The following is a 13,105-nucleotide window of genomic DNA, read 5'->3' as shown; positions in this document are numbered from 1 at the left end:
CCCACCCTGAAGCATGGCTGGCCAGGGGCCTGTCCAGGTTCACGAACAACTGTGTCAGACAGTGAGAGGTGAGGGTGTAGAGAGGAAACTGGCTGGTCGCAGACAGATGGTTGGTGTCCAGGGGTCTCCCATCCCTTGGCTTGGGGGCCCTATCTGTATCTATCCTATCTGTATCGTAAACTTCAAACCTTTCTCCAGCCGTAAGCAAGTTCCTCTTGTGAATGCAGCAGTCTGGATTTCTACTCCACTCCACCCAGACTCCACCCCGTCCCGCCCCAGGGTCTGCCAAATGCACAACTGAAAGCTTCGGATGGATAATGCCCTGTTTTCCTCTTTTGTCTTGCAGCTGTCTCCAACCTGGACATCGAGAGCAAGCTGAGCGTGTACTACCGTGCACCGTGGCACCAGCAGAGAAACATCTTCCTCCCGGCCACCAGGCCGCCCTGCGTGGAGGAGCTGCACCGCCACGCCCGGCAGAGCCTGCAAGCCCTGCGCAGAGGTGACTGATCTCGGGCTTGTGGGCATTTCGGGGAGAGAACTTGGAGCTCGTACCATCAAGGGGTTGTTTTCTGTCCCATCCGTCCCAACACCTCCCCTTGTTAATAGCAAGTACTTCGAAATGCTCCAGTTTTCTACCCTGAAGTGAAATTCATGGGTACTATAACCTGCCTATTGATGTAACTAAAAATAGCATTATGGCCTGAATATGATAATAAAGAGAACTTAAAAGGAAAATTATTTATAATAATGATATTTGCAATATGCAAATGCCCAGGCACAGCTGCACTAGAAGACATAATGAAGAAGTCAGATGTTTGTGCCTATCAAAAGTAGGTTTGGATTAAGTAAAGACAGAAGTCATTCTGAACACAAAGCACAGAGAAATGAAAGAGTCAGGGGGCAGGAGGACACAACCATAGAAACTGGTGCATTCAGCACATATTATACATGAGCAAAAAAGAAAAAAACCCTCTGGATTTTAATTAAAAGAGAATTAGCTTTGACTCAGAAGTAGGTTCTAGGCTTTTCCCTTACAAGAAATTCTGGCGGGCTATCTGTGGGACCCGGGGCACTGTTTCAGTGTTCAGGACTGTACTGTGCATTGTAGGATGGCTGTCATCCTTGGCTCCAGCCCAATCATCTAACAACCAACCAGAACCTTCCCCAGGGGGTTTCTTCTGCTGCTGTTGAGAACCAGTGATCTGGTCCATTCTACAGCAGAGCACATGGAGCCCTAGAGAGGTCAGGACACTTGCTGAGGGTCACACGCAGCAGGTTAGGTACAGTGCCAGGACCCAGACCCCCCCCCCCCCCAGCCAGGGCTCTTTTCCTCCGCACCATACACTGTGTCCTAGGGAAATAAATAGTTCTAGTTCTCTCACAGTCCCGAGAAAGCCGGAGATGATTGATAGGCACACAGCATTCAAGGTAGAAGATACAGCCTCCTCTTCCACTGGTTACTTTTCATGCCTTAAAGCCACTCTAATTAGGACAAGGAGATTAAAAACTGGCATCATCCTTTTTAGAGCCCCCTCCGTTGGTGTCAGAAGTTGGCATGCCAGCTTTTTTGGCCTTTAGATTTTTGCTATGGAGACACATGGGGTCTGTACATTCAGTGTCTTTGCTCCAAATTCCCTATGCTCCTTTAAGGAATGGTATTTTGCGAGAGTATTAAAATTCAAATAAAATATTTTTATGTCACTATCAAGATGGAGAAATAAAATGACAAATGTTGTTTTCAGCTTTTTTCTTCCTCATGTGTATGACTCCTCCCTTTTGCCCATCCCTTGTCTTTTTTCCCTTTAATGAAAGAGCTAACCTACTAATACCCCTAATGCAACTGTTTCTAAAAATTCCCCTTGGTTATTGGTAGCAGATACTGTGACCCTTATAATGAAGCGTGACAGTATCCTCTCAACCTATCGCTGGCATTCTTACTATTCACTTCAATTTTATAGTTGGCTGAAAAGTTCTTTACCAAATTTTTAGTGCCAGCCACCTTCCAGAAAGCTTTGTTAACACTCTTACTGTTCCTCTGCAGCCTGGATTAGGCGCCCGTGCCATAACTGCCTGTGCATCATCCCATTGTGCTCCGTATAAGCTTATATCATAACTAACCACTTACGGGCTTGTCTTCTACCATTAATCCATGAGCAACTCAAGGACAAGGATGATATATCTTATAAATTTTTTTTTTAACTTTTTTCTTTTCTTTTTTTTTGGCCACACCACGCGGCTTGTGGGATCTTAGTTCCCTGACCAGGGATTGAACCCCGGCCCTCGGCAGTGAGAGCGCAGAGTCCTAACCACTGGACCGCCAGGGAACTCCCATAAATTATTTTTATTCAAAGCATTCAGCGTGACCCTGACATAATAGTGGGTCCTCAATGAATGTTTGTGCAACTGAATCAAATTCTGCAGAAAACTGGTCGAGTACTGAGGGCAGAGAATGACGACAGAGGAATCTAATCATTCTCACTAAATACCTTCTCTGATCCCATCATTAGAGCTTGAGTAACGTTAGCCCTTTAGACATAATTAATTATTTGTATCCCTTTATTATTATTCATAAGTCATCTCTGATTAGATTTTTCCAGATTCAACCAGATAACATTAAGCTGCTCCTAAGCTATCACATTTCACTGTGTTGTCAGGTTTGGACTTAACAGCAGAACTAAGGAACAGCAAGCGCCAATATCAATCTTCTCAGAACGTCCTCCTGGGGGCTGAGAGATGGATATGGGGCCTCCTGGGGTTTGTAAGGAAGACGGAGGAGCTGCATCTTGCCCTCCACAGACAGGCTTGCTTTGTGGTTGTCTCAATAGCAAATCTTGGGTGTAGTAGTTTTAATAGCACTGCAGAGAGCCATAAACAGGAATTATAGGCATCACAGAATTAAAAACATGCAGTGTAGAATTAAAATTAGAAAGTGACTTTTTTTTTTTTTTACCCTTGTCCAAGAAACAGTAGCTTAGTAGTGCATTCATCAGAATACCACTTCTGCCATCTGGTGGCCATGACTAATACTGACCTATGAGACAAGGCCTTGCTCACAAATGAGCTTCCCTGTAGGTTCTCTGTTTGGACAGCTGGAATGTCCTGGCTTCCACCAGGAGGGAGTGGATGATGAAGCACGGACAAGCCCGGCTGTGGTGGCAGCAGCAGCGTGCTCGTTTTGGAAATGGGGCTATAAGGAGGGAGCTGGGGGACTGAGATCAGAACCGAGAAATTGGCTGCCTTCAAGATCTGCTCAATAGCCAACCCCTCAACAAAGTCTCTTGAGGGCCAGGCACTGTGCTACACCTAGGATTCAGAGAGCAACAGTGTGTGGTCCTTGCCCACAAGGAATTCCTGGTCTACTGAGGGAGACAGGCAAGTAACCAGGTAATTTCAACACAGTGATATGGGGGCTCAGAGGAAAGGCACTAATGATGCCATGGAGCTTCAGGGAAGGCTCCTCAGAGGAAGCAGCATCCTAATGGATTTCAAGTTATTTAGAATCTGATTCCTCTTTTTTTCCTTTTTTTCTTAGCAGTTCTTTATGCTCAGAGCCAATAATGGCTTGAAGTGATACCAACGTTTATGTTTGTGAGACAGGGAGAGATTACTAAGAGGCGATAAAGAGAGATTTATGTTTTATATTTCCTTTCCTTTCAAGTTTCAGGGCTGGGGTCTAAATTTCATTGGTCTAAGGGAATAAGCACCAAGAGTCTACTGCAGTTTCAGGCTCTAGTTGACGAATGTTCTCCTCACACCACCACCAGAAAGAAGTACTAGGGACCCATTAATCTACCTGCCTACTCCCAGCCTGGGGCAAATGAAAGGGCAGGAGGGGAGAAATTGAATGGGAAATTGAGTTGGTATCTCCCTCCAGACTCCTCCCTTCCTTCTACCTTTTCCTAACTAGTGACACCTATATTTTACTCTTCGTTATGCATTTAAGAATATAAAAGCTTTTCCTTACACGGCCCATTTAGAAAAGCCCACTGTTTCCTTGCAGAGAAAAATGAGGGTGGTGCTGGAGGTGGGCACTTCAACATGGAAGACATTTATCTCAAAAAGACCTCTTGGAAGGGAGATCAAGCTGGCAGAGTGGGACATGGAGCTCACTTCCCCCCTACAAATACATAAAAAAATACAGCTACATCGGGAACGATTCTCACAGGATACCAGCTGAAAGCTGTCAAAAGATCTCATACAACCAAAGCTGCAAGAAAGATCCCCACGTAACTGGGTAGGACGAAAGGAGAGAAAAAAAAGAAGGAATCAGGATGGGACCTGCACCCCTGGAAGGGAGCTGTGAAAGAGGAAGGGTTCCCTCACCCTGGGAACCTCCTTCGCTGGCGGGAAGGTCCGCCAGGACAAGGGAGCTGCAGGGGCCTGGAATTTGCAAGAGAGGAGTGTGCCCGGGCTGACTTGCTGCCAAGCAAGATACAGAGGGACCGGCTGACAGCTGCCGTGCTGCCACACTCCCCAGCCTGAGATGCGTGCCTGCTGGTATGCACAGCTCGTGGGTGCTGAAACTCAGGCTTCAGTGGACAGACACGGGAAGAGGACTTGCTTTGGCTGCGCAGAGACATCCTGAAGAGCCTGGAGTGTGGTCTGGGCTGTAATTGGGGCTGCACACAGGACAGGGCACAGGTCCGCCAAAGGACCCCATTATCGACGCATGAAGGGCCGGGTACGGGTCCACCATAGACGCCTCATTGTCAGTGTGCTCACTGCGGGGGTGCGGCTCCAGCCACGCCAAACTTTGGGAGCACGCACGTACCAGGGCTGACGTCAGAGCCAATTATCAGCACTCCCACCATGGGGCGCAGCTCCGGCAGGCCTTGGGAGCTCATGCTTTGTGAACCTGCACACTTCAAAGGCAAGGCTGACGCTCGAGCCAATTATCAGCGCTCCCACAGCCGAGACGGGTCTCAGGGCGGCACCAGCAGCAGCGGATTTTGTGGGTGTGCACACCGGGTGGCAGGAGGCCTCACAGAGTCACAGGTCCTGGCGGACAGCTCCTGAGGAGGAACACACAGCGGCTCCCAGAGGGAGTGCTGCGGTCCCGCCTACCTCACACTGCAGCTGAGAACCAGATCTCAGGGCCTCTACTCCAACAGCTGGGGAGTAGACCCTGCCCCTGACAGGGCTGTGACAACCACAAAGCAAAGACGAGGCCCCACCCAACATACAGTGCAGGCTCTGGCCAGCACAACACCAAACACACCCCCCATCAAGGGGGAACAGTGGCCAGCACATGCTGAGGAAAGATGTGGCAGACATCCATACCAAACAGAGCCCTCACACCAAAAATAACGTGGACTCACACAGTCTACCCCAGCACACTCCCACATAAAAACAGCCTTTCAGGACCACAGTAGATAACTGTTTCTCCTAAATTCGTGGAGTTAGAGAAATATAAGTAAAACGAAAATGCAGAGGAACTACTCCCAATTTAAAAGAATAAGAGGAATCCCCTGAGAGAACGATGAAACAAACCTCGCCAGTCTACCAGGCCCTGAGTTCAAAAAGGAGGCAATAAAACTGCTAAAGAACCTAAGAAACACTATTGCTAGAAATGTAGGTCACTGCAACAAGGAGCTCTTCAAGAGAGACCATGAGCAGGAGCCGATCAAAATCAGACAGCTCAATTGCCAAGGTAAAAACCGAGCTAAAGCCAACGAACAGCAGACTTAAATAAGTCTAAATAGCAGAATGAACAAGTCATCTGGAAGATAAAATAACACAAACCACCCAGTCAGAACAGCAGACAGAAAGACAAGTGGGAAAAAAAGTGAAAGCAACATACGAGATCCATGGGATAATATAAAGTGTGCACATAATACGGATTCCAGGAGGAGAAGAAGAAAGAGAAAAAGGGATCCAAAATGTACCTGAAGAAATTCTGGCTGAAAACTTCCCAAACCTAAAGAAGGAAACAGATATCCAGGTACAGGAATCACAGACCATCCCAAACAAGATGAACCCAAACTGATCCACACCAAGACACGTAATTAAAATGGCAAAAGTGAAAAATAAAGGGAGGATTCTAAAGGCAGCATGAGAAAAACAGAGTCATTTACAAGGGAATAATATCATAAGGCTATCAGCTGACTTCTCTACAGAAACTCTGCAGGCCAGAAGGGAGTGGCAAGATACATTCAAAGTTCTGAAAGGAAAAAACCTGCAACCTCGGATACTCTGCCCAGCAAGATTATCATTTAGAATAGAAGGAGGGAGAAAGAATTTCTCAGACGAGCAAAAAACTAAAAGAATACAGCAACACGGCAATACTCATGAAAAGATATTCAACATCACTAATTATTAGAGAAATGCAAATCAAAACTACACTGAGGGCTTCCCTGGTGGCACAGTGGCTGAGAATCCACCTGCCAGTGCAGGGGACACGGGTTCGATCCCTGGTCCGGGAATATCCCACATGCCATGGAGCAACTAAGCCTATGCGCCACAACCAATGAGCCTGCGCTCTAGAGCCCGCGTGCCACAACTACTGAGCCTGCATGCTGCAACTACTGAAACCCGCGTGCCTAGAGCCTGTGCTCTCAAGAGAAGCCACCGCAATGAGAAGCCCGCGCACCGCAACGAAGAGTAGCCCCCACTCGCCGCAACTAGAGGAAGCCCGTGAGCAGCAACGAAGACCCAACACAGCCAAAAATAAATTTGTAAAAATTAGTAAATAATAATTAAAAAAACTGCATTGAGATATCACCTCACACCAGTCAGAATGGCTATCATCAAAAAATCCAGAAACGGTAAATGCTGGAGAGGGTGTGGAGAAAAGGGAACCCTCTTGCACTGCTGGTGGGAATGTAAATTGGTACAGCCACTATGGAGCAGAGTATGGAGGTTCCTTAAAAAACTAAAAATAGACCTACCGTATGATCCTGCAATCCCACTCCTGGGCATATATCCAGAGAAAAACATGGTCCGAAAGGATACATGCACCCCAGTGTTCATTGCAGCACTGACAATAGCCAAGACACGCAAGCAACCTAAATGTCCATCAACAGAGGAATGGATAAAGAAGATGTGGTGTATATATACAATGGAATATTACTCAGCCATTAAAAAGAATGAAATAATGCCATTTGCAGCAACATGGATGGACCCAGAGAGTGTCATACTGAGTGAAGGAAGTCAGAGAAAGTGAGATAGATATCATATGATATTGCTTATATGCAGAATCTTAAAAAAAAATGATACAAATGTACTTATTTAAGAAATCAAAACAGACTCACAGACTTAGAGAACAAAGTTATGGTTCCAGGGCAAGGGTGGATAGTTAGGGAGTTTGGGATGGACATGTACACACTGCTATACTTAAAATGGATAACCAACAAGGACCTACTGTGTAAAACAGGGGACTCTGCTCAATATTATGTAACAACCTAAATGGGAAAAGAATTTGATAAAGAATAGATACATGCATATGTATAACTAAATCACTTTGCTGTAATAACCTGAAACTAACACAACATTGTTAATCAACTATACTCCAGTATAAAATAAAAAGTTAAAAAAAGAAGAATATAGAAATACTAAGCCTATCTTGAAAGAAATATTGAAAGGTCTTCTCTAAACAGAGAAGAAGCAAGAATCTATAGGAAAGGGAAAATCAGAACAGGAAAGGCAAATATATGAAAGGACTGAAGATCACTTAAATAAGCCAGTACATAAATTTAAAAACAATCAAAAAATTTGTGAAAGCAATTATAACTATAAGGAACAACAAAAGGATAAACATGAAGACGTAAAAGAGGACATCAGAATCACATAATGTGGGAGAGGGGAGTAAGAATATGTAGTTTTTTTAGAATGTGTTTGAGCTTACATGACTATCAGTCTAAGGCAAGAAGATACAGTTATGGTTTAACATACTTGAAAACCAGGGTAACCACAAATTAAAAACATACAGTGGTCTCACAAAAGCCAAAAAGAAAGGAACTCAAGCATAATACAAAAGAAAACCATAAACTACAAAAGGAAAAACAAAAAGAAGGAACAAAGAAGAAATACAAAATCAACTGGAAAACAAGGTTTAAAATGGCAATAAATACATACTTATCAATAATTACTTTAAATGTCAGTAGACTAAATGCTCTGATAAAAAGACACAGATTGGCAGATTGGATAATAAAACAAGAACCTACAATCTGCTGCCTATAAGAGACCCACTGTAGGGTTAAAGACATGCATAGATTGAAAGTGAGGGGATGGAAAAAGATATTTCATGCAAATGGAAATGACAAGAAAGCGAGGGTAGCAATACTCATATCAGAAAAAATAGACTTTAAAACAAAGGCCATGAATAAAGACAAAGAAGGACCCTGTATTAATGATAAAAGGATCAATATAAGAAGAGGATAATATTACACTCATTAACGTATATGTATGCAATATAGGAGCACCTAAATACATGAAACAAATACTGACAGACATAAAAGGAGAAACTGATGGGAATAAAATAGTAGCAGGAGATTTTAACACCCCACTGACATCAATGGACAGATCTTCCAAACAGAAAATCAGTAAGGCAACAGAGACTCTAAATTACACATTAAAACAGACTTAATTGATATCTACAGGACACTACATCCAAGAAAACCAAAATACTCTTTTCAAGTACACATGGAACATTCTCTAGGGTAGACCACATACTAAGACACAAAACAAGCCTCAACAAATTTAAGAGAAAAGAAATTACCTCAAGCATCTTCTCTGACCACAATGGCATGAAACTAGAAATCAACCACAGAAAGAAAAATGAGAAAAAAAAATGATTACAGAGACTAAACAACATGCTACTAAAAAAAACGAGTCAACAATTAAATCAAAGAGAAAATTAAAAAAATACCTCAAGACAAAGGAAAATAAAAACACATGGGCTTCCCTGGTGGCGCAGTGGTTGAGAGTCCGCCTGCCAATGCAGGGGACATGGGTTCGTGCCCCGGTCCAGGAAGATACCACATGCCGCGGAGCGGCTAGGCCCGTGAACCATGGCCGCTGAGCCTGCGCTCCGCAACGGGAGAGGCCACAACAGTGAGAGGCCCGCGTACCACACACACACACACACACACACACACACACACACACACACACACAAAAACCCACAACCATCCGAAATCTATGGGATGCAGTCCTGAGAGAGAAGCTTACAGCAATACACGTCTTCCTCAAAAAATAAGGAAAATCTCAAACAACCTAACCTTCCACCTAAAAGAATTAGAAAAGAACATACAAAACCTAAAGTCAGCAGACGGAAGGAAATAAAGATCAGAGAGGAAATAAATAAAATAGAATTACAAATAATAAAAAACTCAATAAAACCAAGAGCTGTTTGTTGAAAGGGTAAACAAAATCAATGAACCTCTAGCCAGGCTCACCAAAAACAAAAGAGAGAGGACCCAAATAAACAAAATAAGAAATGAAAGAGAAACAACAACCAATACCGCAGAAGCACAAAAAATCTTAAGAAAAAAACCATGAACAGTTTATATGCCAACAAAATGGACAACCTAGAAGAAACTGACAAGTTTCTAGAAACATACAGCCTGCCAAAACTGAATCAAAAAGAAACAGATAATTTGAACAGCCCGATCACTAGAAGTAAAATAGAATCTGTATAAAACAACAACAACAACAAACCTCCCTGCAAACAAAAGTCTAGGACCAGATGGCTTCACTGGGGAATTCTACCAAACAAAAAGAAGAACTCATACCTATCTTTCTCAAACTATTCCAAACGACCGAAGAGGAGGGAACACTCCCAAAATCATTTTATGAAGCCACTATCACCCTTATACCAAAACCAGACAACGATACTACAAAAAAACAAAATCACAGGTCAGTATCTTTGATGAATATAGATGGAAAATTCCTCAACAAAATATTAGCAAACTGAATCCAACAACACATAAGAAGGATCATACACCATGATCAAGTTGGATTCATTCCAAGGTCACAAGGATGGTTCAACATACACAAATCAATCAACGTGATACACCGTATCAACAAAAGAAAAGACAGAAACAACATGATCATCTCAATAGATGCAGAAAAAGCATTTGATAAAATTCAACATCCATTCATGATAAAAATTCTCACCAAAGCAGGTATAGAGGGATCATATCTCAACATAATAAAATCCATTTACAACAAACCCACAGTGAATATAATACTCAACAGTGAAAAGGTGAAATCTTTCCCACTAAATTCTGGAACAAGACAAGGATGCCCACTCTCACCGCTTCTATTCAACACAATATTGGAAGTCCTAGCCACAGCAGTCAGACAAGAAAAAGAAATAAAAGGTATCCAAATTGGAAGGGAAGAGATAAAATTGTTATTGTACGCAGATGACATGACACTCTATATAGAAGACCCTAAAGACTCCACACAAAAACTGTTAGAATAAATGAATTCAGCAAAGTAGCAGGATACAAGATCAATATACAGAAATCTGTTGCATTTCTTTATACTAACAATGAAATATCAGAAAGAGAAAGTAAAAAAACAATCCCGTTTACAATTGTGCAAAGGGCTTCCCTGGTGGCACAATGGTTAAGAATCCACCTGCCAATGCAGGGGACACGGGTTTGAACCCTGGCCCGGGAAGATCCCACGTGCCGCGGAGCAACTAAGCCTGTGCGCCACAACTACTGAGGCTGCGCTCTAGAGCCTGCGTGCCACAACTACTGAGCCCCCATGCCACAACTACTGAAGCCTGCACACCTAGAGCCTGTGCTCTGCAACAAGAGAGGCCACCGCAATGAGAAGCCCGTGCACTGCAACAAAGAGTAGCCTCCGCTCGCCGCAACTAGAGAAAGCCCACACGCAGCAATGAAGACCCAAAGCAGCCAAAAAGATAAAATAAAATAAATTTAAATAAATAAATAAATAAAATTGTGCAATAAATAAATAAATAAAACCTAACCAAGGAGATGAAAGACCTATATGCTGAGAACTATAAAACACTGATAAAGGAAACTGAAAATGATACGAAGAAATGGAAAGCTATCCCATGCTCTTGGATTGGAATAATTAATATTGTTAAAACAGCCATACTACCCAAAGCAATCTACAGATTTCACATGATCTCTATCAAATTACCCGTGATATTTTTCACAGAGCTAGAACACATAATCCTAAAATTTATATGGAACTACAAAAGACCAAGAATTGCCAAGGCAACTCTGAGGAAATAGAACAAAGCTGGAGGCATAACCCTCCCAGATTTCAGACAATACTGCAAAGCTACAGTAATCCAAACAGCATGGTATTGGTACAGAAACAGACATATAGATCAAAAGAACAGAATTAGAGATCCCAGAAATAAACCCACACACCTACAGTCAATTAATCTTCAACAAAGGAGGCAAGAATATACAGTGGAGAAAAGACAGTCCCTTCAGCAAGTGGTGTTGAGAAAGCTGGACAGCCTCATGTAAATCAATGAAGTTAGAACACAACCTCACACCATACACAACAATAAACCTAAAATGGCTTAAAGACTTAAACATAAGATATGACACCATAAAACTCCTGGAAGAGAACATAGGCAAAACATTCTCAGACATAAATCATAGTAATGTTTTCTTAGATCAGTCTTCCAAGGTAAAAGAAGTAAATGCAAAAATAAATAAATGGAACCTAGTCAAACTTATAGGCTTTTTCACAGCAAAGCAAACCATAAACAAAATGAAAAGACAACCTACAGACTGGGAAAAAATATTTGCAAACGATGAGAAGAACAAGGGCTTAATTTCCAAAATATACAGACACCTCATACAACTCAGTATCAAAAAACAAACAAACAACACAATCAATAACTGGGCAGAAGACCTAAATAGACATTTCTCCAAAGAAGACATACAGTTGGCCAACAGGCACATGAAAAAATGCTCAACATCGCTAATTATTGGGAAAATGCAAATTAAAACTACAAGGAGTTATCACCTCACACCAGTCAGAATGGCCATCATCAAAAAGTCTAAAAATAATAAATGCTGGAGATGGTGTGGAGAAAAGGGAACCCTCCTACACCGTTGGTGGAATGTAAATTGGTGCAGCCACTATGGAGAACAGTATGGAGGTTCCTTAAAAAACTAAAAATAGAGTTACCATATATGATCCAGCAAACCCACTCCTGGGCATATACCTAGACACAACTATAATTCAAAAAGATACATGCACTGCTATGTTCATTGCAGCACTATTTACAATAGCCAAGACATAGAAGCAACCTGAGAGTCCATCAATAGATGAATGGATAAAGAAGATGTGGTGTGTATACAATGGAATATTACTCAGCACTAAAAAAGAATGAAATATTGCCATTTGCAGCAACATGGATGGACCTAGAGATTATCATACCAAGTCAGACAGAGAAAGACAAATATTATATGATATCACTTATGTGTGGAATCTAAAAAAAAAAAAATACAAATTCATTTATTGACCAAACAGAAACAGACTCATAGACATAGAAAACAAACTTACGGTTACCAAAGGGGAAAGGGGAGGCGGAGGGATAAATTAGGAGTATGGGATTAACAGATACACAGCACTATATATAAAATAGATAAACAACAAGGATTTACTGTATAGCACAGGGAACTATATTCAGTATCTTGTAATAACCTATATTGGAAAAGAATCTGAAGCTGTATGCCTGAAACTAACACAGTATTGTATTCCATTGTTTTTTTTTTCTTAATTAATTAATTAATTTATTTTTCGCTGCACTGGGTCTTCATTGCTGCGTGCAGGCTTGTCTCTAGTTGCGGCGAGCGGGGGCTACTCTTTGTTGCAGTGCACGGGCTTCTCATTGCGGTGGCTTCTCTTGTTGTGGAGCATGGGCTCTAGGCACGTGGGCTTCAGTAGTTGTGGCTCGCAGGCTTGGCTGCTCTGTGGCATGTGGAATCTTCCCGGACCAGGGCTCGAACCCGTGAACCCTTCATTGGCAGGCAAATTCTTAACCACTGCCCCACCAGGGAAGTCCCACAATATTGTAAATCAACTATATAATTTTTTTTTAAGTCTTCCTGATGAACAATGGCTATGGTGGCAGTTTAGCAAAGACCACCTGTGTGGG

At 42.5% G+C, this 13,105-nt stretch overlaps 1 protein-coding gene and 1 long non-coding RNA gene across 7 annotated transcripts in view; one reads left to right on the top strand and one right to left on the bottom strand.

Moving 5' to 3' along the window:
• The window catches only part of LOC137217059 (uncharacterized), a 98,288-nt gene that overhangs the window by 32,495 nt on the left and 52,688 nt on the right, over positions 1–13,105 (bottom strand). The gene's annotated exons all lie outside the window — the stretch shown is intronic.
• NHS (NHS actin remodeling regulator) overlaps positions 1–13,105 on the top strand; it is a 349,080-nt gene that overhangs the window by 284,468 nt on the left and 51,507 nt on the right. For all 3 annotated transcript variants that reach the window (XM_067723301.1, XM_067723300.1, XM_067723302.1), the window contains exon 2: positions 347–499. In XM_067723301.1, the coding sequence (XP_067579402.1) occupies positions 347–499 (153 nt within the window). The remainder of the gene's footprint in view (positions 1–346; positions 500–13,105) is intronic.

Source organism: Pseudorca crassidens, chromosome X (genome assembly GCF_039906515.1).
Source record: "Pseudorca crassidens isolate mPseCra1 chromosome X, mPseCra1.hap1, whole genome shotgun sequence".
In the NCBI taxonomy this organism is placed as follows: Eukaryota; Metazoa; Chordata; class Mammalia; order Artiodactyla; family Delphinidae; genus Pseudorca; species Pseudorca crassidens.
The sequence above is the reverse complement of the archived record's forward strand: the minus strand, read 5'-3'. Positions and strand labels throughout refer to the sequence as shown.